Genomic DNA, 27082 nt, shown 5'->3' with positions numbered 1-27082 from the left:
GGGCCCGCCTGATGTTGAGTGACACGTGCTGGTGCAAGGCGGGGACGGCACACCGGGAGAAGTAGTGACGGCTAGGGACGGCATAGCGAGGTGCCGCAGTTGCCATCAGGTCCAGGAAGGCGGGAGTTTCAACAAGCCGGAACGCCAACATCTCCTGGGCCAGCAGTTTAGCGATGTTGGCGTTCAAGGCTTGCGCGTGTGGGTGGTTAGCAGTGTATTTCTGCCGCCGCTCCAATGTCTGAGAGATGGTGGGTTGTTGTAAAGAAACGCCTGATGGTGCCTTTGATGGTGCAGGAGAAGGAGATAAGACAGGACCAGGGGAGGATGAGGTAGAAGTCAACAAAGTGGCGGAGGCAGATGAAGTGGTGTCCTGGCTCGTCCTCTGGAGTGCATCGCCAGCACAGTCAGCAGTGGCAGTGGCAGAGGCAGAGGCAGAGGCAGTGGCAGTGGCGTGAACGGCAGTCGGCCTTTGTCCTGCCGTTGCTGCCTGCCACTGATTCCAGTGCTTGGATTCCAAATGACGGCGCATTGAAGTGGTGGACAGGTTGCTCTTCTCAGAGCCCCTAATCAATTTCGAGAGGCAAATTGTGCAGACAACACTATATCTGTCCTCGGCGCATTCCTTGAAAAAACTCCACACCTTCGAGAAACGTGCCCTCGAGGTGGGAGTTTTTCGGGGCTGGGTACGAACTGGAACATCTTGGGAGATTCCGGGTGTGGCCTGGCTTCGCCTAAGCTGCTGACCTCTGCCTCTGCCTCTAGCTACCCTTTTTGGTGCTGCACCTGCCTCAACATCCACACTACTTTCCCCGCTTGACATCCCCCCTGTCCAGGTCGGGTCAGTGTCCTCATCATCCACCACTTCCTCTTCCAACTCCTGTCTCATCTCCTCCTCCCGCACAATGCGCCGGTCAACTGGATGCCCTGACGGCAACTGCGTCACATCATCGTCGATGAGGGTGGGTTGCTGGTCATCCACCACCAAATCGAACGGAGATGGAGGAGACTCTAGTGTTTGAGCATCTGGATACAGATGCTCCTCTGTTAGGTTCGTGGAATCGTGACGTGGAGAGGCAGGTTGAGGGACAATGAAAGGAGCGGAGAACAGCTCTGGGGAGCAGGGACAGTTTGGGTTATTGTTCTGTAAAGCTTCGGAATTTTGGGAGGAAGGAAGACAAGACTGTTGGGTAATAGGAGGAGAGGAGGCAGAGTCTGACTGGCTGCTGGACAATGTGCTGTAAGCGTTCTCTGACAGCCATTGCAAGACCTGTTCCTGGTTCTCGGGCCTACTAAGGTTTGTACCCTGCAGTTTAGTTAATGTGGCAAGCAACCCTGGCACTGTGGAGTGGCGCAATGCTTGCTGCCCCACAGGAGTAGGCACGGGACGCCCTGTGGCTTCACTGCTACCTTGCTCCCCAGAACCATTCCCCCGACCTCGCCCACGGCCTCGTCCACGTCCCTTTCCGGGAGCCTTGCGCATTTTGAATTCCTAGTTAGAAATTGGCACTGTATACCAGTAGTAAAAATTGTGGGTGCACGTAACCCCAATATATTCTTTGAATTCCCAGTCAGACACTGGCACTATATGGCAGTAGCAAGAAATGAGGGTATTTGTATTCCCAATATACTCTTTGAATTCCCAGTCAGACAATGGCACTGTATACCAGTAGTAAAAATTGTGGGTGCACGTAACCCCAATATATTCTTTGAATTCCCAGTCAGAAACTGGCACTATATGGCAGTAGCAAGAAATGAGGGTATTTGTATTCCCAATATACTCTTTGAATTCCCAGTCAGACAATGGCACTGTATACCAGTAGTAAAAATTGTGGGTGCACGTAACCCCAATATATTCTTTGAATTCCCAGTCAGACACTGGCACTATATGGCAGTAGCAAGAAATGAGGGTATTTGTATTCCCAATATACTCTTTGAATTCCCAGTCAGACAATGGCACTGTATACCAGTAGTAAAAATTGTGGGTGCACGTAACCCCAATATATTCTTTGAATTCCCAGTCAGACACTGGCACTATATGGCAGTAGCAAGAAATGAGGGTATTTGTATTCCCAATATACTCTTTGAATTCCCAGTCAGACAATGGCACTGTATACCAGTAGTAAAAATTGTGGGTGCACGTAACCCCAATATATTCTTTGAATTACCAGTCAGAAACTGGCACTATATGGCAGTAGCAAGAAATGAGGGTATTTATAACCCCAATATATTCTTTGAATTCCCAGTCAGACAATGGCACTGTATACCAGTAGTAAAAATTGTGGGTGCACGTAACCCCAATATATTCTTTGAATTCCCAGTCAGAAACTGGCACTATATGGCAGTAGCAAGAAATGAGGGTATTTATAACCCCAATATATTCTTTGAATTCCCAGTCAGACAATGGCACTGTATACCAGTAGTAAAAATTGTGGGTGCACGTAACCCCAATATATTCTTTGAATTCCCAGTCAGAAACTGGCACTATATGGCAGTAGCAAGAAATGAGGGTATTTGTATTCCCAATATACTCTTTGAATTCCCAGTCAGACAATGGCACTGTATACCAGTAGTAAAAATTGTGGGTGCACGTAACCCCAATATATTCTTTGAATTCCCAGTCAGACACTGGCACTATATGGCAGTAGCAAGAAATGAGGGTATTTGTATTCCCAATATACTCTTTGAATTCCCAGTCAGACAATGGCACTGTATACCAGTAGTAAAAATTGTGGGTGCACGTAACCCCAATATATTCTTTGAATTCCCAGTCAGAAACTGGCACTATATGGCAGTAGCAAGAAATGAGGGTATTTATAACCCCAATATATTCTTTGAATTCCCAGTCAGACAATGGCACTGTATACCAGTAGTAAAAATTGTGGGTGCACGTAACCCCAATATATTCTTTGAATTCCCAGTCAGAAACTGGCACTATATGGCAGTAGCAAGAAATGAGGGTATTTATAACCCCAATATATTCTTTGAATTCCCAGTCAGACAATGGCACTGTATACCAGTAGTAAAAATTGTGGGTGCACGTAACCCCAATATATTCTTTGAATTCCCAGTCAGAAACTGGCACTATATGGCAGTAGCAAGAAATGAGGGTATTTGTATTCCCAATATACTCTTTGAATTCCCAGTCAGACAATGGCACTGTATACCAGTAGTAAAAATTGTGGGTGCACGTAACCCCAATATATTCTTTGAATTCCCAGTCAGACACTGGCACTATATGGCAGTAGCAAGAAATGAGGGTATTTGTATTCCCAATATACTCTTTGAATTCCCAGTCAGACAATGGCACTGTATACCAGTAGTAAAAATTGTGGGTGCACGTAACCCCAATATATTCTTTGAATTACCAGTCAGAAACTGGCACTATATGGCAGTAGCAAGAAATGAGGGTATTTATAACCCCAATATATTCTTTGAATTCCCAGTCAGACAATGGCACTGTATACCAGTAGTAAAAATTGTGGGTGCACGTAACCCCAATATATTCTTTGAATTACCAGTCAGAAACTGGCACTATATGGCAGTAGCAAGAAATGAGGGTATTTATAACCCCAATATATTCTTTGAATTCCCAGTCAGACAATGGCACTGTATACCAGTAGTAAAAATTGTGGGTGCACGTAACCCCAATATATTCTTTGAATTCCCAGTCAGAAACTGGCACTATATGGCAGTAGCAAGAAATGAGGGTATTTGTATTCCCAATATACTCTTTGAATTCCCAGTCAGACAATGGCACTGTATACCAGTAGTAAAAATTGTGGGTGCACGTAACCCCAATATATTCTTTGAATTCCCAGTCAGACACTGGCACTATATGGCAGTAGCAAGAAATGAGGGTATTTGTATTCCCAATATACTCTTTGAATTCCCAGTCAGACAATGGCACTGTATACCAGTAGTAAAAATTGTGGGTGCACGTAACCCCAATATATTCTTTGAATTACCAGTCAGAAACTGGCACTATATGGCAGTAGCAAGAAATGAGGGTATTTATAACCCCAATATATTCTTTGAATTCCCAGTCAGACAATGGCACTGTATACCAGTAGTAAAAATTGTGGGTGCACGTAACCCCAATATATTCTTTGAATTCCCAGTCAGAAACTGGCACTATATGGCAGTAGCAAGAAATGAGGGTATTTATAACCCCAATATATTCTTTGAATTCCCAGTCAGACAATGGCACTGTATACCAGTAGTAAAAATTGTGGGTGCACGTAACCCCAATATATTCTTTGAATTCCCAGTCAGAAACTGGCACTATATGGCAGTAGCAAGAAATGAGGGTATTTGTATTCCCAATATACTCTTTGAATTCCCAGTCAGACAATGGCACTGTATACCAGTAGTAAAAATTGTGGGTGCACGTAACCCCAATATATTCTTTGAATTCCCAGTCAGACACTGGCACTATATGGCAGTAGCAAGAAATGAGGGTATTTGTATTCCCAATATACTCTTTGAATTCCCAGTCAGACAATGGCACTGTATACCAGTAGTAAAAATTGTGGGTGCACGTAACCCCAATATATTCTTTGAATTCCCAGTCAGAAACTGGCACTATATGGCAGTAGCAAGAAATGAGGGTATTTGTATTCCCAATATACTCTTTGAATTCCCAGTCAGACAATGGCACTGTATACCAGTAGTAAAAATTGTGGGTGCACGTAACCCCAATATATTCTTTGAATTCCCAGTCAGACACTGGCACTATATGGCAGTAGCAAGAAATGAGGGTATTTGTATTCCCAATATATTCTTTGAATTCCCAGTCAGACAATGGCACTGTATACCAGTAGTAAAAATTGTGGGTGCACGTAACCCCAATATATTCTTTGAATTACCAGTCAGAAACTGGCACTATATGGCAGTAGCAAGAAATGAGGGTATTTGTATTCCCAATATATTCTTTGAATTCCCAGTCAGACAATGGCACTGTATACCAGTAGTAAAAATTGTGGGTGTATATAGCCCCAATTCTATTGCTAGGGGACTTGCAGGGTATTTCTGGGGTGAAGGTGGGGGGGCACACCGTTGGAACGGGTATCGGGGTATATATCGGGTATACGGGAATACACTGACAGTGTATTCCATTCAGGATCCTGGGAAAGCTGGGTTGCGGCGATTGAGCCCGTCAGTGCCACGTTACACTGACAAGCTTCTCCCTGGAATTTAGCTCTTACAAGAGCTGTTGGTTGTCTTCTCCTTCCTATCCTAGCCTGTCCCTGCCTACCCAGAATCTAAGCCCTAGCTAGCTGGACGGAAACCTCCGTCCTCGGTGAATTGCAAGCTCAGAATGACGCGAAGCTGGGCGTCGCTGTTCTTTTAAATTAGAGGTCACATGTTTTCGGCAGCCAATGGGTTTTGCCTACTTTTTTCAACGTCACCGGTGTCGTAGTTCCTGTCCCACCTACCCAGCGCTGTTATTGGAGCAAAAAAGGCGCCAGGGAAGGTGGGAGGGGAATCGAGTAATGGCGCACTTTACCACGCGGTGTTCGATTCGATTCGAACATGCCGAACAGCCTAATATCCGATCGAACATGAGTTCGATAGAACACTGTTCGCTCATCTCTAGTAGGGAATATATAAGCTGTGTGAGCGGATATCAGGGGACACCCCAGATTTACAGCTTATGAGGGAACAGACACCAGAAGTGACCCCTAAAGTGACCCCCAGAGTGACTCCCCCAATCATAGGAGCTACGGGGACATAGTAGGGAATTTGGTGTTTGCAATGTCCTCCGCACAGCTTATACATTCCCTCTTCGCCATCCGCTGTGCAGTCACGTCCGGGATACTAATACTCACTACACCCCCTGATAAATTCTTTGAGGGGTGCAGTTTTCAAAATGGGGTCACTCCTGGTACCCCATGGAATCCACTTTTCTGGTACCTTACAGGCTCTACAAACATGACATGGCGTCCAGATACCAAACATCTGAATCTGTGCTCCAAAAGCCGCATAGCGCTCCTTCCCTTCTGCACCCTGCTGTACGTCCAAACTGCAGTTTATGACACATGTATGACACATGTATGACACTGGTGTACCCCCGGATAACGGACATAATGTCATATGTGGGTATAAACTGATACTAGGGCACAGCCGGACACAGAAGGGAAGAAGGGTCATTTGGTTTTTGGAGCACAGACGGTTTGGTTTTTGGATGCCATGACACTTTTGTAGAGCTGAAACGCCAGTAATTTGGAATCCCCTGATAAATTACCTTATTTTGGAAACTACACCCCTGAAGGATTTATCCAGGGGTACAGACAGCATTTTTAACCCCCAAGTGTTGCTATAACTTTATATATATAACTATAACTGTAGTGGATTGTGAGAGGTGAAAATGACCATTTTTCCAGGAATACGTCCTTTCAGTGCGTAATATGTTGTGCCCACCTTGTATCAGAGATGAACGCTCTAAAAGCTGTTGTGCCTGGGATACCCGTTTAACAGTTTTTGGAGTGTCTCTGCTGACATAAGTCGGGCACAACATGTTGCACACTGAAATGGCAAATCTGTAAAATTTTCATTTTTAACTTCTCTATCAGTTGCGATTTCATTTCTGGAAACTAAATAAATGCAACACTCAAGGGTTAAAAATTCTCGCTACACCACTTGATAAATCCCATCAGTGGGGTAGTGTCCAAAATAGGGTGACATGTCTGCGGATTCCACTTTATTGGCAATTCAGGGGCTTTGCAAAAGTGGCAAAAAAAACCAAACTGTGCTCCAAAAACCAAAATAGCGCTCCTTCCCTTCTGTCCCCGGTTGTGCCCAAACAGCCGATTCTACCCACATATGGCATTAAGTACGTTATCCGGGGTACACCAGTGTCATACATGTGGGCATACACTGCTATTTGGGTACCCAGCAGGGTGCAGATGTGAAGGAGCAATATGTGCTTTTGGAGTGCAGATTTAGATTCTTCGTTTTTGGACACCACGTCACATTTGCAGAGACCCTAAAATTGCCCCTACAAAATGGGGTCACTTCTTGGTGAATTCCAGTTTACTGGAACCTCCAGGGCTCTGCAAAAACATCATGGCGCCCAGAGGGTCCCTCTAAATCTGTATCCCAAAAGCTAAAACGCACAGTGGTCCTTCCCTTCTGAGCCCTGCTGTGTGCCCAAGCAGCAGTTTACACCCACATATATAATTTTTTGACCCCCGGGATGGCCCACTTAATAGTTTTAGGAGTGCAGGTCTCTGACAACACAAAGTGGGTGCAACGTATTGGGCACCGAAATGGCATATTTTTAAAAATTTCAATTTTCATTTTGTACATTAATTTTTGGGAAGCATTTTAGGCTCAAAATGATAATACCCCTTGATACATTCCTTGACAGGTGTAGTTTCTAAAATGGGGTCACTTTTGAGGGGTTTCCATTGTATTGATACTTTAGGGGCTCTGCAAATGCGACATGGCACCTGAAAACTATTCCAGCAACATCTGCCCTCCAAAATCCAAATAGCGCTCTTTCCATTCTGAGCCCCAGCATGTACCCATACAGCAGATTTTGGCCACATATGGGGTATTGCCGTGTTCAGAAGAAATTGTGTAACAAACTGTGGGGGGCTTTTAATTCTTAAACTATTTGCAAAATTAAAACTATGGCGCTAAATGGACAATTTATTGGGAAAAAAAGTAATTTTTCATTTTCACGTCCCAATGTTAATAAAATCTGTGAAACACCTGTGAGGCCAAAATACTCACTCTACCCCTAGACAAATTCTATGAGGGGTGTAGTTTCCAAAATGGGGTCACTTATAGGGGGTTTCCACTGTATTGGTACTTTAGGGGCTCTGCAAATGCGACATGGGACCTGAAAAATATTCCAGCAAAATCTGCCCTCCAAAAGCCAAATAGCCCTCTTTCCATTCTGAGCCCCGCCATGTTCCCATACAGCAGATTATGACCACATATGGGGCATTTCTGTGTTCAGCAGAATTTGTGTAACGAACTTTATGGAGCTTTTTCTCCTTTATCCTCTTGTGAAAATTAAAAATTTGGGGCTAAATTGACAGTTTGTTGAAAAAAAAGTAATTTTTCATTTTCATGGCCCAATGTTAATAAAATCTGTGAAACAGCTGTAGGGTCAAAATGCTCACTCTACCCTTTAATATGTTCTGTGGGGGGTATATTTTCCCAAATGGGGTCACTTTTAGGGGGTTTCCACTGTATTGGTACTCTAGGGGCTCTGCTAATGCGACATGGCACCTAAAATTATTCCAGCAAAATCTGCCATCCAAAAGCCAAATAGCGCTCCTTCCATTCTGAGCCCCGCCATGTTCCCATACAGCAGATTATAGCCACATATGGGGTATTGCCGTGTTCAGGAGAAATTGTTTAACAAACTGTTGAGGGCTTTTACTCCTTTAACCCTTTGTGAAAATGAAAACTTTGGAGATAAAGTGACATTTTAGTAATTTTTCATTTACACATCCCAATGTTAGTAAAATCTGTGAAACAACTGTAGGGTCTAAATGCTGACTATACCCCTTGATGAATTCTGTGAGGGGTGTGGATTCTAAAATGGGGTCACTTTTGGGGGGTTTCCATTGTTTTGGTACTCTAGGGTCTCTGCAAATAAGGCATGGCGCTGAAAATTATTCCAGCAAAATCTGCTGTTCAAACACCCAGTGTCGCTCCTTCCCTTCCATGCACTGCCGTGTGCCCAAAAATCAGTTTACACCCACATGTGGGGTATTTCTGTGCACGGGAGAAATTGCACAATAAACTGTCAGATGCATTTTCTCCTTCAACCCTTTGTGAATGTGTTAATTTTGGGTCTAAATGAATGTATTAGTGAAAAAAAATGAAATGTCTAAATTTCACTGCCATATTATTTTTATTCTTATGAAATGCTTAAAGGGTTAACAAACATCCCAAATGCTGTTTTGAATAATTTGAGGGGTGCAGTTTTGAAAATGGGGTAATTTATGGGGGTTTCTATTATACAGGCCTTTATAATTACTTTCAGAACTGAAGTGGTCCCTAAAAAATTGGTTTGGAGAATTTTCTTGTAAATCTGGAAAATTGCTGTTACACTTGTAAGCCTTGTGACGTCCAAAATAAATTAAAATACAATCAAAAGATGATGCCAATATAAAGCAGAGATATGGGAGATAATATTTATTCATGTATTTGGATGGTATGACTATCCACCTGAAAAGCAGAGAATTTCACATTTTGAAAATTGCAATTTTTTTCAAATTTCCATCAAATTTCCTAGTTTTTTTATAAATAAATGCAAAAATATTGATTAGTGTTTACCACTAACATGAAGTATAATGTGTTACGAGAAAACCATCTCAAATTCATTTGTGTAAGTTAAAGCGTCTCAAAGTTATTGCCATTTAAAGTGACACATGTCAGTTTTGAAAAAAGAGGCCTGGTCTTTAACATACTTTTGGGCCTGGTCCTTAACCGGTTAATGATACTTTTATGCTAAGTTAAATTACCAGATAGTATGAGACGCTCAATTATGTCTGCATCACCAAGAAATGCTGCTGCATGGAGGGGACTCCGTTTTTCATTATCCTACAAAATATAATCAAATATTAAAACATTTATAGAATTCAAAAAAGGACTAAGAGAGCGGAAATAAATCTAACGTGGCATTCTCACTGCCGTTGCTGTCCGCCCCGGAGTGTCCATGGTAAACCCCGGGAAACCGGACAGCAGACGGCTTGCGAACGATTGGCTTTAAAACCCATTCATTTGAATGGGTTTTCAAAGGTGACCGCCTGTGAGTGTTTTCAGCCTCTCCGCCTGGTGTCCGTTTTTTTTCCCGTGGACACAAAGTCCTCCATGTAGAATTTTGTGTCCGTGGAAAAAAAACGGACACCAGGCGGATAGACTGAAAACGCTCACGGGTGTTCACCTTTGAAAGCCCATTCAAATGAATGGGCTTTAAAGCTGACTGTTCGCAAGCTGTCTGCTGTCCGGTTTCCCCAGGGTTTACCACGGACACCCCAGGGCGGACAGGAGAGGCAGTATGAATGGCGCTTAACACATAAAAGCTGTTTTACAAAAATTTGAGATGATTATATCAATCAATTTATTATTAACCCCTTCCCACCGACGGCATTTTTCGTGTTGCCTTTTTGACTCCCGCCCCTTCCCCTTCCAAACCCCATAAGGGAGCCTTCACACGAAGTAAACGCTCCACTCATTCTGAACGTAAACTCGTTCAGAGTGAGCGGCGTTAAAACAGATCCCATTGACTTCTAAGGGTGCCGGCATACGTGCGCTCCCCATTGGAATCAATGGCAGGCTTTTTTACCTATTGCTTTCAATGTGATATGCGCGTATGCCCGCACCCATAGAAGTCAATGGGATCTGTTTTAACGCCGCTCACTCTGAACGAATTTACGTTCAGAATGAGTGGAGCGTTTACTCTGTGTGAAGATTCCCTAACTGTTTTATTTCTTCGCTCTCTGAACCATATGAGGTCTTAATCTTTGAGGGACAAATTGTTCTTCATGATGCTGCCATTAATTATTCTGTACAATATACTGGGAAGCTGGAAAAAATTCAGAATGGAGGGGATTTGAAGAAAAAGTGCATTTGTACGATTACGGGCTTCGTTTTTACGGCATTCACTGTGCAGCCAAAATGGCATGTCACCTGTATTCTATATTTTGGTACGATTCCAGGGATACCTAAATTATAAGGTTTTATTTACATTTTAAACCCTTAACAAAAATCCAAAACTGACCAAATTTTTCTTTTGCTGACGTATCTGTTTCACAGTATTTTTTTTATGTAGATTGTGAGCCCCATATATAGGGATCACAATGTAATTTTTTATTTTTTTTTCCTTTCAGTATGTCTTTGTAGAATGGGAGGAAATCCACACAAACACAGGGAGAACATACAAACTCCTTGCAGGTGTTGTTCCTGGTGGGATTCGAACCCAGGAATCTAGAGAATCTCTAGCTATCTAGAGATGAGCGAGTACTATTCGACGAACGGCCGCCGGCAAAGTCTGCATGCCAGCCGCTTCCATTCATTCCTATGGGTGCATGCTATTTGAAACGGTCGTTTCGAATGGTACTTGCTCATCTCTAGTGCTAACAACTGAGCCACCATGTTGCCTGTTTGTTTCACAGTATTTCCATACTTTTATATATGTGTTCTAGGGAAAGAGGGATTATTTGAATTTATATTTTTTTTTTACTTAATTTTTGTGCATTTATTAGACCCCCCAGGGGGTCTTGAACCCCAGGGGGTCTGATCACCAATGCAATGCATTACAATGCTAATGCATTGCAAAATACCAGGACTTCTATTGCAGGCTACTCTAGTGAATGACAAGCTGGCAAGCCGGCAAGCCTTCACAAGGCATTGTCATAGCAACGCGATCCCGGATCCGGAGCTGGCTGGAAAAATGGCGGTGCCCAGTTTTGATCGAGGCGCCGGAAGGGTTAATGTCCCCGATCGGTATGGGCACTAACCAGGGGCATTAGCGCTGGGTGTCTACTGTTTAAAACAGTAGTAGTACTGTGTAAAACAGTAGACACCCAGCAGCTATGGCGGCTGCCCTGACTCCCGGGCGGGCGCCATAGTTAAACACCCGGCATCTGCCGTGCTAGTACGGCGGATGTCGGGAAGGGGTTAAAAACTTATTGCTTTATTTCAAATGTAAAATGAACATGTGAAATCTTAATGACAAACATTGCCATTTTTAGTTAAGAGTTTTTATGCTTGAGGTCCAATGGCTAGTCTGTGTACCTACAGTGTAAGTTGTTAAAGGGAGACTGTCAGCAGTACATTTGTTATCATTCTAATCACAGTACCATACAGAGGTGATTCTACAGTTTCCAAATATGTCATCAAAAATTTTCAAAATCCACCCCAAAAAAGTTTCACAACTTTCCCATTGATTTTAATGGGAGTCATTAGCATATTTTTTCCTCTAGGTGAAGCTTCATGACCTATCTTCAGGCAGATTGTTCCTTGCAAACCCCATTGAAATGAATGCGAGTTGTTTTTACCATCTCCCATTTATTTTAATAGGCTTTACAAGACGGAATCTGCCTGAAGAAAGGGCATGACACTTCCTTTTTTTCCACTAGCAGAAAAAAAAATCCAGGTACAGGAAAAAATCTGCCTGACTCACATTGAGATAAATGGGAGAGATGGGAGGAATTTTTGAGCGAATTCCGCTTCAAAAATCCATTTGCAAAAAAACTATGAACTTACCCATATCCAGCTTTGGAACACCATTTTCATGTTAATTATTTTATTCATATGCAAATGAGGGGAAAAATGTTTTAAGGGAAGTGTCTAGTGCTTCGTTCATACTTGCGCATGGTATCCATTCGTCATAAATCTACCTTAGGTCAGGGTCCGACAAGACAGAAACGCTGCGTGAAAAATCGTGGTGTTTTACAGTACAGGCAAAGGGGATGAAATTGTAGCGAATCCCATGCCCACTTTGCGGTAAAAACCACCGTGTGGACAGTTTTGGAAATCGCAGCATGTCAGTTATACCTACGGAAACACCGGAAGTTTCCCCATAGGTATAATTATACGGGCTAGTTCACACGGGGTAAAATGGTCAGGATTTTGACTTGCAGAACTTTGTGTTCATATTAAAAAAAATATGGATACTGTGAGATGGTGAAAGGCAAAGTGCTGGAGTACCGCTATATCAGCCCCAGATTCCTGACTTGTGGTCCAGTGCGGGTCTGGAATAGGTTTCAGCCCCAGGTGTGGGTCATAGGTTTGTTACTGGCCCATAAAAGGCTGCAGAGCCTTCACTTCAGGGCAGATCCAGGAGGAGAGGAAGTGACTGGGTTTGTCCTGGCACTGAGAGCCATGTGTACAGTACTGTGTTTTTTTTGGTTGATTTGTGTGGGTGGTAGTAAGCCACACATACAATTAGTATTTTCTGTTTAGTTAGCGCTCAGACGAGCAGGATTTTTTGTTTGACTTTATTTTGTCTGAAGTTAAGGCTGTACTTTATCTTGATCATTTTTGTACCTGATGTAAAGGTTTATTTATTTTGCTCTTTTTCTCAATTGAACCGATTTGCTGCAAGATTTATGCCCCCTGGTTGGGTCCGCACCACTACTTCTACCGAGCTGCCATCCCCACAATACACAACGGACTGCCTCAAAACCATTTTTTTTTTTTTTTTAACATTGAGGTCTATGGAAGATGGATTACAATGGATAGTTGTTTGTGTATGTTTTGCAATCCATTTTTCCCTTTGCACATGTTCGGAATGAAAAAGGAAAGGAAAAGGAAAAGGAAAAAAAATGGATCGTTCAAAAACGGACACAAATGGTCCATTTTTTTAGATGGACACCCATTTACAAACCGTCTATAAAGACAGATTGGGGTATCAGCTGTGTAAGCGTTTGGAATCCTTTTTGTACCAAACTGTTTTTGTTTTTTAATGGTTTGCAAGCGGACAGATACCAGGCGCAAGTGTGAATGAAGCATTAGCTTGTCTCAGCTCTAGCTTCCCAGACAAAACACTTTTCCTCTCATTTGCACATGAACAGCTATTTATAGTAAAATGGGACTTATAGCTCGCTGGGACACCATATATAGAGCATGTTGTTAGTGTTAATGATCCGCCTGCTTCAGCAGCTCTCAAGTTGGCCTGGCACTGAAGTTGTTCTTCGCACCGTGTCTGTAATTGTTCTGGCATCTCAGCAGCTCGCTGCGACGCCATATAATGCATGTGTTGTTGGTGTCGATGATCCCCTCAGCTCCACTTGAGGAGAACTCTGTTGACTTCTGGCTACTTTCATAGCTCTCGTTGTTTTTGACAAATTAGATTTTCTTTTTCTAGGCATGTTTAAAATTCACAAACTGCCAATTTGGATTAAAGCTGTTTGCCCATGTCAGTTTGTCTGCACTGCCTGGACCAGATCAGATAACATGCAAATGTATGTAGACAATCCACAGGGTTAGCGTGTGTTTACACAGAGAGATAACAGCCCTGGGGCCTGAGTTAAGGCTGCTGCACGAATAGTGTAATATACTATGTGAACATAAATTCATAACAGTCGTGAAGCCATGTCATTTACCGGGATAAAAAGTAGCCTATGTTTTAATCGAGGTTACTACCTATGTGCCGAATTTCATTCAAATTCGGTTCAGGCGGTTTTGCATGATTGACACACAAACATCCGAACACATAAACTTTCACATTTATAATATTAGTAGGATACTATGTCTAAGATGGAAATACCTAACATTGAGTTCTCATTGCCCTGCAGACACTAGTGCTAGCTTGCAGCATATGGATTTAGAAGGCTTCTATTGAACTCCATGAGAGCTATATAACTGTATATGAAATAAAATGCCCTTCATGGTTGCTGTAGGGAACCAAAAAGATGTCGCTTAACTCTAAACAATTACTATATCATGGTCTAGCTCAGGGGTCGGCAACCTTCGGCACTCCGGCCGTTGTACTTGTACTGTTATTCTTGGAACTCCAATGGAAATGAATGGAGCATGTTGGGAGTTGTAGTTTCAAAGTAGTTGGAGTGCCAAGAATTGCTGACCCCTGGTCTAGCTGATGCAACATATTCAGCTTTAGAGTAGGTAAGTGGCCTATAGCATGAGGCTATATATATATAGAAGTGTATATAGAAGTGTATATGCATTTTCAGGGTGTGCTTTGAGTTCACCCATGTATATTTGTTGAATATGTTTAGTTGTATGTAGGGTTGAGCGATCGGGATCGGAAAACATCGGATCCTCAATCGGCGATTGAGTAAATTTCACGATCGCGTTCCAATTCCGCCTAAAAAAGATCGGGAACGAAATTCTGATCCCGATCGCTCAACCCTTACCTGCACCGAAGCGTCGCAGCTGCAACTCCCCATGGTCCTTGCTCCTCTTCTCTCTACTTCACATGCCTGCAGAGTGCCATGCACGCCCCCGCCTCCCAGACTAGTGTTACAGATGCTGGGAGAAGGCAGGGCTTGGGGCTTAGGATAGTGTGGGTGGGTACTGGGAGAGGAAACGTGAATGATGCACTCACGTATCCCCGCCCTGTACCCGCCCACAATCTCCTATGCCACAACAAGCCCCGCTTACTCCCAGCATCAGTAACATTAGCCTGGGAGGTGGGGGCGCGCACGGCGCTCTGCAGGCATGTGAAATAGAGAGAAGAGGAGCCAGAACAACAAGGAGTGGCAGCGATTCTGTGCAGGTAAGCGGTCAGCAGGGGAAAAAAGTAGCTGGGGGATTTTTGGACTCCATACTGTGTAGTGAATACAACCGTCCAAAATTGAATAATCCAGCATCAAAATTCCTTCGATAAAACTTAGCTTTTATTTGTGAAAGAACATATCACGTTCCATAAAATTCCATGAGACTTGATCGATGGCAGAGTAGAAATACAGAAAACGTCTGGCGACGCGTTTCAGGGCGTTAACGCTGCCCCTTCCTCATAGCCTCATTGAGGCTGAATTTCTGTGCATCTTTCTGACTTTTATTAAAGGCATCCTATTGAGGTTATTTACCTTCAACACCATCGGATACAATCATCGAGGGACACGTGAGTGAGCTGACACAATTTTATTCATTCATGTGTAGTGAATAGGTGGACTCCATGCTGTGTAGTGAATAGGATCATTTTTAAAATCCGATCTTCAATCATTAAAAAATCCCATTGACTTGCATTAGGTTCAGAGATGGGATTGGGTTCAGATGGAAAATGATCGGAAATCGGATTTTAAAAACGATCCTGAAATCTCAAGATCGGCTCAACCCTAGTTGTATGTTGATATTGCTCCATGAGAACATTGGATGAAGGTTGTTAAAATGCAGTGTGCCAAATTCTTTCTACAAAAGTACCAGAAATTTTTGTGCAAAAATATATGTCCTTTTGATATGCCTTGCAAGTCTGAAAACAGGTATACAAGGCATGATAAATCAACCCCTATAGAAATAGGAAACCTCAGAACTCTTACCAAAGCATTAATGTCTTCTGTTTTATAAATCAGCATTCTTATTTCTTCAGGGTTTCCATTAAAAATGGCTTGGACTATGAGAGGCTAAAATAAAAGTGAAAGTTAATATTAAAATTTAATATTAATAAATAATAATAAAATAATATTAATAAAGTTAATATTGTGACCATGCATAATATAGTATAGTTAATATACAAGATGCAACCTATTAATAAATGCAAACTTATATATAGTTTAGGTAAATTCTAGATGTTATCTTAGATTTTAAGCTTTCTGATGCCCTAAAAAAATTAAAGGAAGTCTTAAATGTACACCACAACATGGCTTGAAAAGGCAAAGTCACCTTAAATGTCACTTCCTGAGAAGAAAGCAGCCATGTTTTTGTTTTAATCCTGATAACTCCTTTTAATGCAAATTTTATATGATAACTTAGCAGTGCCTTTCTTTTCCATGAGACCTTTCCGCGCCCTGCTGATGTTGAGCAACTGATGTTTTAACCCAGTTGCAAAACTACAACTCCCAGAATGCATGCTTGCTCTGTTGTTCCAGGAACTCCCATGGAAGTGAATGGAGCATGTTGGGAGTTGTAGTTTCACAGCAGCTGGAGAGCCGAAGGTTCCCTACCCCTGTTTTAACCTATGCTGTGCTGAGCCTCATCTACCTTGCGTCACGGTTCCAGTTTTATGCACTTAAGAAAGGGCTGGATTGTAGCCCGAAACGCGACTACTTAATAGTGTTGTGCCGTTTTTGTGTCCAATAAACGTTCCTACTTCATTCCTGACCTGAGAGCGCTGTCATCATTGCCTTTCTCCCCCCCCCCCCCCCATTGCTTTCCTGGTTGTCCTTTAGTAATCCGGTACTGGCAAGACATGCTGCTCCCTTCACCTGTGTGTTAAATCCATATACGTGGTTGTGGACGTTTTTTCACAACCACAACAGGTGAGAGGCCATTTGGTCAAACTACTTAAACTCTGTGATGCCTTCAATTGAAGATAAAATTTACTACACTATAAGTTTGTGCTCGATGTCTCCTTGTGTTCTCTTAGTCACCTTAAAGACTCATATTACCCCTTCGGAAGCATATCGACCAAAATTTAACAACAAGCACAAAGCACAAAGTGTCATAAAAGACAAGTTAATGTAAATCCATTCAGCTTATTTTAACAGTATTAATCCAGAGAAAGACAAGGACCCCCATGAAACTAAAGCCAACTAAAGTCTAGTATTATTGCCCCTGCAATAAAGAATTTCCTTCTGTGTTGGTGTTACTCTTCTGTTCTCTAGATATAGTGGTTGTCCTCTAATTAAAGTTACAGACTGGCCCAGACTGGGACTGAAATTCAGCCCTGGCATTTAAAAGCACTCAGACTTGATGTGTAGTAAATATGAAACACATTTGTGCACTTGGGTGTAAATAACATTTCTACAATGTAAACTGCACTGTATGTCAACTGAAGAGAGACACCATGTGGAATATTAATTTTCCTTTGTAAAAAAAAAAAAATGTATTGCTCTTTATGGGACATATCTTTAACAGAGATACCCATGCAGTAATAGAATCAAAAAAGCAAGTGCTGACCCCCCACCCACTTCCCCAAATGGGAGTCACTTATTGTTCTCCTGCTACCAGGAGCACTGAAGGTTTACTGTACAGTACTGTATATGTAATTTCATAATGCATACTAGACCACTATTTATCAGATGAATGTCACAATGTTACAAAGATTAAATATTGTACCCCATAACTCTCCCAGAACTGCCTTGCTTTGTGGTGAGTTTCTTTTATAAATTTGCTTTTTATTTCTAAATATTTTTTAGACAAGGGCATGACTGTATGCATGGAATAAGAAATGGACTTGCATACACTACTAGAAGCAGACACTGATCTCATAAAAAGCATATCAATAATGTCTCCTCAGGTATACATTAATAATGGCAATAAACTGACACATAAATAATGCATATATAGATTCAAATTAATAATGCCATTATACATAAAATACAGGTGTAACTCACGAATACATTGTTGCCATTCACACATAAATAGTTCTATAAGGCTTGGTTTACATAACCATTGTTAATGTCTGGTGCTGTCTTCTATTATAGAATGACAGCAATGGGCATTTATTGTAGCAGAGAACGGACACAGACTCTGGCCAGATCTCAGAGTCTCTGTATACCCCTTGTAGATAGGCAGAGGGTAAGATAGTAGATGGTGGGTACCTGCCACTGAGGTGGCTGGTATCTGTGAGATAACTGGATGGAGTCTGGATCTGGGTTTTGGAAAGTTGTTACGGACCCGAGCCTATACTCCAGTCTGGGTCTTGCTGGGTGTAGCTTTGAAGAGCTAAAACTGCCCACAAGAAGGGGTGTGGAAGTCTCTGCCTTGAGAAGCTGTTAGCTGAAACACACACTGACCTATGTGGAGGACAGAAGCCTAACATAACCTATTGCATTGGTGAGCTCTGTTGAAATATTTTGTACCTGAGATTAAGAACCTTTTCTGTTTTCCTGATTTGTTCATTTATGCTGAAGCAAGCTGTTTTTGACTTGGACTGTATGAACTATTGGCAAAAAACTGCTCATGTGAACTGCTACACGTGTCTCAAAGTTTCTGAATCACTTGGTATCAAGCCCACTCTGAAGATCTTGCATTTACAGACTATTTAAAAAGAAAAGATAGCAACTGCAACAATGGATCAATGGGGCAGGGTACACCTCATGGGGCAGGGTACACCTCATGGGGCAGGGTACACCTCATGGGGCAGGGTACACCTCATCAAAGTGATGAACTTCTCAAAGTTTTTGTATCTCTTTGAAACTATTCCTATATTACTGAGATACAAGGACATTAACCCCCTCATTTGCTGCTTTGCTAAATTCTTGTGGCAAAACAAGAAAGAACGAGGAGGTTTAAAATTTCTAAACCTTCGAGCAGTGGTGAAACTAAAATCTTGTGGTTCCCGATGCAATATTTTGTCCGGGGCCCCCTACCTTATCCCTACAGTGAATTCTTGATAGTGATGGTTACAGGACAAGAAGTGGGGAATAATGTTTTGTAAATAGAGGGGGAATGCAGAAGTGGCAGACACAACCGTGTAGGAGCTGGTAGAGAGAAGTTGTTCCGCCCGACCTCCCTTTATTGTAAATTGTCATGGTGACGTAGAAATGAGGGGCCTCTGGAGGCTTTACTGGTAGTTTAATCAGCAGTGGGGGTGGAGGACAAGGGGGGTCAGCTCCAACCAATTGGTAGTTTAGTAAAGGGGATGCTGGTTGGAAAACCAGAATGGTTTATATGTCCTGGGGTCAGGGTACCCAGGATGGGGTATACCCTCTGATGCTGGTGCCCCTGGGCCGGGTGTAATACAGCTGGGCGTAAATATCAGAGGGGTGGGATGCTTGATGGGATTGGTACCTTCTGGGACCCCTCCTTCTAGGGCATTGGCAGTTATCAAGTGGGGCGTTGGTTCTTTAAGGGTTGTTATACATTGACATGTTATTTGAATGTTATGTAAATATGGATGATGTAATGGGTTATGGCAATATTGTATGTTTGGGTCATTTAAAGTGTAAAATTTAATAAATGCCGCTGTGGCCTTTTCTTCCAGCCTGGTGTCCGTGTCTTTTTGGGTCTAATGGTAATATGGTGGGTTGGGGTTGGAAGTTGAGTTCACAGCTCGTATAGACTATTTTACTAGTCAGGCACTTCATCTGCCGACCTAAATCCTGAGTGAGCAAAACCCACTTTAAATTAATGCATGCGGCCATATGTTATAACAAACCAATATACTAACTCCACCAAAATTACTGTATGCCCCAAATGTCAGAAGCCTGCAGGTAATCTGCATTATTGCATATGGCTATGGTTAAGGATGCAACACTTCTGGAAAAACATCCACTCTTGTATAATTGCAACATTCCTCTTTGACAGATAATATTGCAAATAAAGCATTTGTATGTGGATAAAATCGAGGCAGAAAGCCGCAGTGATACCAAAACCAGAGGCTTATTTCAAAAATGGAAACGATTTATAACTCTTCACTTTACAAACACTGAAATCACAGACCTGATGGGGAATATTACTTGGAACTAGTTGGAGAACCTTAAAGGCACTCTAGGTACATTATATCAATAGTGACTAAAGAGGTGGCCTTCTCTTTAATATTACTCCTATATGGAATTCTCACTGGTTCCTTGTATGATACTAAATATTCCAGTAGCATATGTAACCCACTGATGATCTTTCTAGAAAGTTCTTTACATCCTTAGTATGTATTGATGCATTTAAGTGACATAAAGTATGTGATGTTATTTACTGATTATTATCTTTTTATTGCTACCTTAAACTATGTTCTTATCTGGACACAGCTAAGCGCCCACCAATGTTCTCCTTTCTTGATATGTTAGTGACTTTTATTGTGGCAGCGAACCACTATTTGTACACTACGTGGTATATTATAGTATCAGGGCCGGCGTAAGTGCACGGCGTAGTCGGGCAAGTGCCGGGGCCCACAGAGCCTCTGGGGGCCCCCCGGCACTTGCCCGCCCCAGCACTTGCCTGTCTGGATTTCAGCTCATTGGTGTCCGTCGGATGCCGATGAGCTGAATACATAGGCGATTAAAGCAGGAGCTGTGACAGCTCAGCTCCTGCTTTAACGCTGCGGTCCGGCTTCAGCGTGTGTAGGCGTGATGTGATGACGTCACATCACGCCTACAACTATGTGAATGGCGTGAGAGCAGAGAGAGGAGCAGCGGGGGAGTGATGGAAGGTGAGTGTTAGTGTTTGTTTGGTTTTTGTGTTAAACATTAAGGTGGAACATAATGAAGGGGGCCCATGAAACTGGGGGGCAAATGAAGGGGAGGGGGGGAACGGCATGACACTGGGGCAGATGAGGGGGGGGAGAATGCCATGACACTGGGGCAGATGAGGGGAGGAGAACGGCATGACACTGGGGCAGATGAAGGGGGGGGGAACGGCATGACACTGGGGCAGAGACAGGGGGGACATGAAACTGTGGGCAGATGAAGGGGGGAGAACAGCATGAAACTGGGGACAGAGATGGAGGGGGGACATGATACTGGAGGCAGAGGAAGGGTGTATATGAAACTGGGGGAGAGATGGAGGGGGGCATATAATTTACGAGTGACTGTAGGAGGATTATACTGTGTGGGAGCACACGAAAAATGAATGAGAATGGGCGAAGTCAACATAAAAGTGGGCGGAGCTAAATTTGCACATTTTATCCCTCTTTCTACTCTTCAAAAGTTGGGAGGTATGGCGTTGGTGACGCCACACTCCTGCGCGACGTCACTCGCTTCATCTGCGACGTGCAGTGTCCCGACTCCCCCGCCTCCTCCACAAGGGGGCCCACTGAGGCTCTGTCGCCCAAGGGCCCATAAAAACCTTGAGCTGGCCCTGTATAGTATACTACATTTTTGTGTCCTTCAGTAAAAAATAACAGAAACTGCTCTTTTTTTTTACATTGATTTTTATATAAACAGATGGGCATTTGTTTGCATCCATTTGGGTCTGTTTTTGCATCTATGAAATGGATCTGCTAAACTAATGTAAAAAAAAAATTGATGTGAATGGAAGATGAGCATTATTTTCTGATCCAAGTTATGACAATTGACAATTTACTACTTTATGGTGTTCAGATTATTTGTAAGGACTATCTCCAAGAGCTGTCCAAAATGTGACGTGCCCTGCAGTTGTTTGTGTAATGAAAACATGAAGGTTGCCATGAGAGAAATGGCTACATATAGGCCTTTTGCTGACTGTACCAATATTCTTGAGCTTATTCTAATATTATATCTGTATGTCAGGGAAAATAAAAAGATACATTAAGAAAATGCATCATTGCTTTTTCATTTGTATTACGGAAATGTTCTAATTTTTGCTGGTGTCGTTTTAGAAAACTAAACTATAAGAGAAGGAGATTATTAACTGTTAAAGCACAAACTAGATTAAGCATTAGATACAGAAAATGATGTCTACAGAAACATATAACATGTCATATATGTGCAACTGTTAAACCCCAATTACAGTCCTTTCAAAAGCTAAAGGTTCACATTTCCTGTATTGTGTTTCTGCAACACCACATCCTCTGACAGTATTTTAAAGGCCAATCTTCTTAAACTGCATTAAGAAAGTAATTCATGTCAATTTTCGGTAAATGTTGCTTTAAATAATGGAAAATGCTAACTAACGCAATAAAACCAGTAGATTATGATATCTGATTAATAGGATAATGTGTATGGGAATATGCTTATTTTATGCCATAGATGTTGTCAGTTCTACTCTAAAGGTGGTCCTCTCAAAAAGTGTAGTATGCGTAGTATAGGACAATACAGGAAATCTGGCCCAAATATAGTGGTGGACATCTTAAAAAGAAGGCCTTATGGAGAGGTTTTACTGTACCTCTTAATATTGCATTTATCAGGTGCATGAAGATATCAGTCCTTCTACACAGTTGGCATTTGTAGCACATTACTATGAGATACTGCTGAGAACACTATTACATTCCAAGATACTACAGCTCGCATATTCATAAACTAAAAGTTCAACATTAACTTGCTAAAGAAGAACTGAGACAGCTAAACAAAGGAAAGAAAGAGGAAATATCAAATAAACAGGATGTGGCCTAAGCTACAAATTGAACATTTGTATATATGAAGAAAATTATTACAAATAAGGTAGGGAAGAAAATGCATGGAAAATATATTTCTACAAAGATATAAAAGACTGCGGCTCTGAATCAGCTGCAGAATCCGCAACCAAATCAAGCAGGACATTTTTTTTTCTTCCAGCATCTTACTCCAATTGTTTTTAGTGGGGGACATGTTTTATATACCGCTATATTCCCATCCTGTGCCCCCGGTGAAGAGTTATCAATGGCGGTATCGTAGCTCTTCACTGTCAGAAGGGCGTTTCTGTCAGTCAGGAACGCCATTCCTCACAGCAGCGTCTGTAGCGCTGTACTGTGAGAGTGGTGAGGAACGCCACCCCCCCACCCCCCCCTGTGCTCATCTATGGACTATCTAAGTACTATCAGGAGGGGGGCGTTCCTCCCCGCTCACACAGTACAGCACTATAGACACTGCTGTGAGGAATGGTGTTCCTGATTGACTGACAGAAACACCCTTCTGACAGTGAAGAGCTACGGTACCGCCACCGATAGCTCTTAACTGGGGCCACAGAAGTTGAAAGCCACGCACTGTTGGCTTTCTAGCGGTGTATTACACCGCATGTGCACCAGGTGGTAAAAGGTCCTCTTTAAGAGTGCAATGAATGCTTTCATCTGTATATCTATAGATATCTATCTATCTATAGATATATGAATAAATAAATAAGAATATATATATATATATATATATATATATATATATATATATATATGACAATCCGGTCTGCCAGCAACTTGTGTGGATGGAAAAATGTCCTTTTATAGGAAAAAGCAGTACACCACTTATTGGTCCTCAAGAGAACCTTTCTCAACTGCAAATGTATATATATATATATATATATGTGTATATATATATATATATATATATATATATATATATATATATTCTATTGTCAGGGTCTGGGGTTGCTGGGTGGGCTGGCATAGACACAAAAGTCCAGATTCTTTAGTCCAAAAACAAAGTTAGAGTTTATTTTCACTCAAAAAGGTAGTGCAGCAACAAAAGGAAACAATACAAATATAAATACCTGCCCGGCTAGGCTCTAACTAAACACAGAATAGGTTGAGTCATTTGAGTCATTCAGGACACAGCTCCAAAAATATGACCTCTCTCTTTCACTCTTCAGCCAAGCTCTGCCAAAGGTCTGCTGCTGGAGCTGACTTCTTAAGACTCCCTTGACGAGGAGACTCTCAACAGCTGCGTTGCTGCTGGAACATCCCCAAAGTGTGGACTGGAGTTGGGTGGAATGACAGGTCCCACTAACAACCTACCTGTCATTCCTAAAAAACCAGCCCAGTGACCGGAAATGACAAAATTATCTGCTGAGAAACATTCTTTCTGGAGTTTTCCCTTCTCACCCACCTTAGTAGTCCGGGTGAGATGTACACCCCCTCCATTACCTGACCAGCCATCGGCTTACACTAATATATATAAAGATATATATATATATATATATATATATATATATATATATAGTGACAGGCAGGGTTCATCACATGTGTCTGGTAATTGTGTGGTCCAGTGCGGCTAGGGAGCAGCCTCAGCCCAGGTGTGACAGCTGGGTCATCACTAGCCCAAATAAAAAGGCTTTAAAGCCTTTACTCTGGGCAGATCCTGGGAGTGAGAGGAGGCACCTGGATCTGTCCTGGAGGACTAGTGACTAGTAAGAGCAGTATGCTATTTTGTTTTGTTTGTGTTGCTGAAGCAAGCCACATGTATAGTTAGTCCTGTATTACTGTAGATTCTGTATTACTTAGAGCTCAGACGAGCAGATTTAGTGTCTTGCTGAAGTTAAAGACTTTATGTTTCTATTTTTCCAAAATAAACATAACAGGGCAAAACCCGTTTTTGCCAGATTTTGTGTCATCGTCTCTCACTGTTTGGGTTCATTGTGCTGCTGCTACCGTGCTATCCTATACACACACATACACATTGAAGCCTCTGGCTGATTTAGTTGATTTACTGGGCACCCATCCTGGGAAGTTGCTCTGCTATTTCCAGCTACTGAGTTTTATCATCTTCAGCTCCCTGTCATACCATACCAGCAGCCTAAGAAAAGGGATACGGGACATCACAGCCGGCGAGGGCTTCTGGAAAAACAAGACAGCAGAGCAGCAGGACCAGTCCGTGTTCAGAGGTACCGGAGCACTGCAATGACTATGTTTTGGGGGTTTTTTTTATGTTGCCCCAACCTAATTTAAGAACTATTTTTTGTCCCAGACAACCTTTTTAAGGATCAGCTGTTTTTGTGTGAGTACTGAGGCCTCTTCATTCTTTTCCTCCTGTGCCAGCGCTTTCCTCATTCAGTATGCAGAATTTTTCACAGCAGCTGTTCTGAACATTGTATCATCTTCCCATTCACTTCTATGGTACAATGCAGCTCAGGACATCCCCTATGACAAATCTGGAATTCTGAGTAATATGGCTTTGGCACTAGAGTCAAGCAAAGAACAATGTCATGGCTATGTTAAACAGCTGAGTGATGGGTGTGGCTGGACGAAGACCCATTAATCTAAAATTCATGGCCATCGGTTTTAATAACCTGAATTTGAAGATACTCCCTATCCATAGGATGGAGCATGTACACTGCCACTCCATTCATTGTCTAAGGATCAGCCAGAGATAGGTGAGAACAGCATTCAGCTATCTCTATTAATTATAGAAAATTAATTGAGAAGCAGTGCACATGTTCAACCTGCCCCTCTATCAAATCGGGACAATGGTACCCTGTCCTCATGATCAGGGGGATCCCAGCAATCGAACTCCCTCAAAGCAGGAGGTTATCTACTACCTTATGGATAAGAAATAACTTAAAAACTTGGGCACACACTTTAAGCGATGCACATTGTACATACTTTGAGTATGGATGTGGATAGCACCACCAGTCATTACAGATTAGAGTTCCAACCCTTAGGAAGTATTGGTAATAGACTCCGTAGAGACATGTAAGTAAATGCAAAATAACGTGATTTATTAACATGATTAAACAGTGTGTAGAGTAAGGTGACGTTTCGGTCCTGATAGACCTTCATCAGAATCTGATAATGATATGAAATAAGAAGATGGTCCAAGTCTTGTTTCCTGCACTATGATGAAGAAAAGCAGGCACCTAAAATGATTCCAGCAAAATCTGCCCTCCATAATCTCAGTGGTGCTCCTTTCCTTCTGCACCCTGCTGTGTGCCCAAATAGCAGTTTCCATCTGAGGAGTATTTCCATGTTCAGGTGAAATTGTGCAACTAACTGTGGCATGCATTTTGTGAATGTGTAATTGTCACTACACTTGTAGTACAAGTCAATACACTTGTCCCTTTGTTAGCAAACTTCCTAAATGTTGGTGTAGTCCTGAAATGGGGTGATTCATGGTAAATCATATTTATGAACCAAATTGGGTAGTATAACTATCTGTCTGAAAAGCAAATAATTTAAAATTTAGATTACCAATTTTTCCAAACTTTTGTGCAGTAAGTAAGCACCAAACACATTTTAGAATTTTTTTTTTTTTTACATGTGCAGTTTTGAGGGCTATAACGTTTTGTTTTGTTTTGGGTTTTTTTATTTCAGGTTATTTGCACAATTTTGGAGGGTTTTAGAGATACATAGGGTTTTTGTCATTTTAATTTTTGCATTTTTTTCCCTTTTGTAATATCTGGAAAGTGTAAGCATAAAAGGAGGTAAAATATGTCTGTGGGTTTTTTTATAGCACAAAATGCTGCAACCCAATGGAGGTTACAGGAGGATTGGAGTAGTAGTTGTAGAAGTGATATTACCCGTAGGCCAACGACACTCAGCCTAACAACTCCAGTTCGCCTCCTTGGTTTAAATAGAACTAAGGGGGGCCTCTGATGTACCTGATGGTGGTGGTAGCTTTCCCCGGGGCAGTTCCTGAGTCATGTAATGTTGTTCGGAAGGGCCCTAATGTTAACTTCTCAGGACCAAGATTACCAATGGGAGTAGTAGTGAAGGAGTTCCATTGTGGTGGCTGGTCCCAAACTTGTGATATGGGATGCCCAGAATTTCAGATATTATTTGGTGCCTTTATCAATAGATATTGATGCTCTATCCTTACAATAGGCTATCAATATCAGATAAGTGGACCCCCACTGATGAGCTGATATTTGTACAATGTACAGAGCCAGAAGCAGACAGCTTTGTACACTTAGAGTGGTAGTGCCACACTACTGCAGCTCAGCTCCTTGACAGATGAGCTGCAAAAGCGCAGCATGGTCATTATTGTGGAGCCATCTTTGTCCACCTCCATACACTGTGCAAATAATGTTGATCTGGAAATACATCCGATAATAAGGGTAATTTATAGCACTATTATGAAAAGTGATTAGAAAAGATTTTAAAAAAAAGTTTTTCCATGGGAATTGAACACCAGTATACATGTAAATTAATCAAATAATGGAAGTCCCACTTAAAGGG

At 42.1% G+C, this 27082-nt stretch overlaps 2 protein-coding genes across 2 annotated transcripts in view; one reads left to right on the top strand and one right to left on the bottom strand.

The window, feature by feature from the left end:
• The window catches only part of LOC142217007 (actin-related protein 2/3 complex subunit 1A-A), a 248285-nt gene that overhangs the window by 15111 nt on the left and 206092 nt on the right, over positions 1-27082 (top strand). The gene's annotated exons all lie outside the window — the stretch shown is intronic.
• ANKRD44 (ankyrin repeat domain 44) overlaps positions 1-27082 on the bottom strand; it is a 62574-nt gene that overhangs the window by 32012 nt on the left and 3480 nt on the right. The window contains exons 2-3 of the mRNA XM_075285153.1: positions 15969-16052; positions 9486-9564 (exon numbers count right to left, since the gene is read on the bottom strand). Coding sequence (XP_075141254.1) covers positions 9486-9564; positions 15969-16052 — 163 coding nt within the window. The remainder of the gene's footprint in view (positions 1-9485; positions 9565-15968; positions 16053-27082) is intronic.

Source organism: Leptodactylus fuscus, chromosome 8 (genome assembly GCF_031893055.1).
Source record: "Leptodactylus fuscus isolate aLepFus1 chromosome 8, aLepFus1.hap2, whole genome shotgun sequence".
In the NCBI taxonomy this organism is placed as follows: Eukaryota; Metazoa; Chordata; class Amphibia; order Anura; family Leptodactylidae; genus Leptodactylus; species Leptodactylus fuscus.
This window is presented reverse-complemented; position numbering and strand designations above follow the sequence as displayed.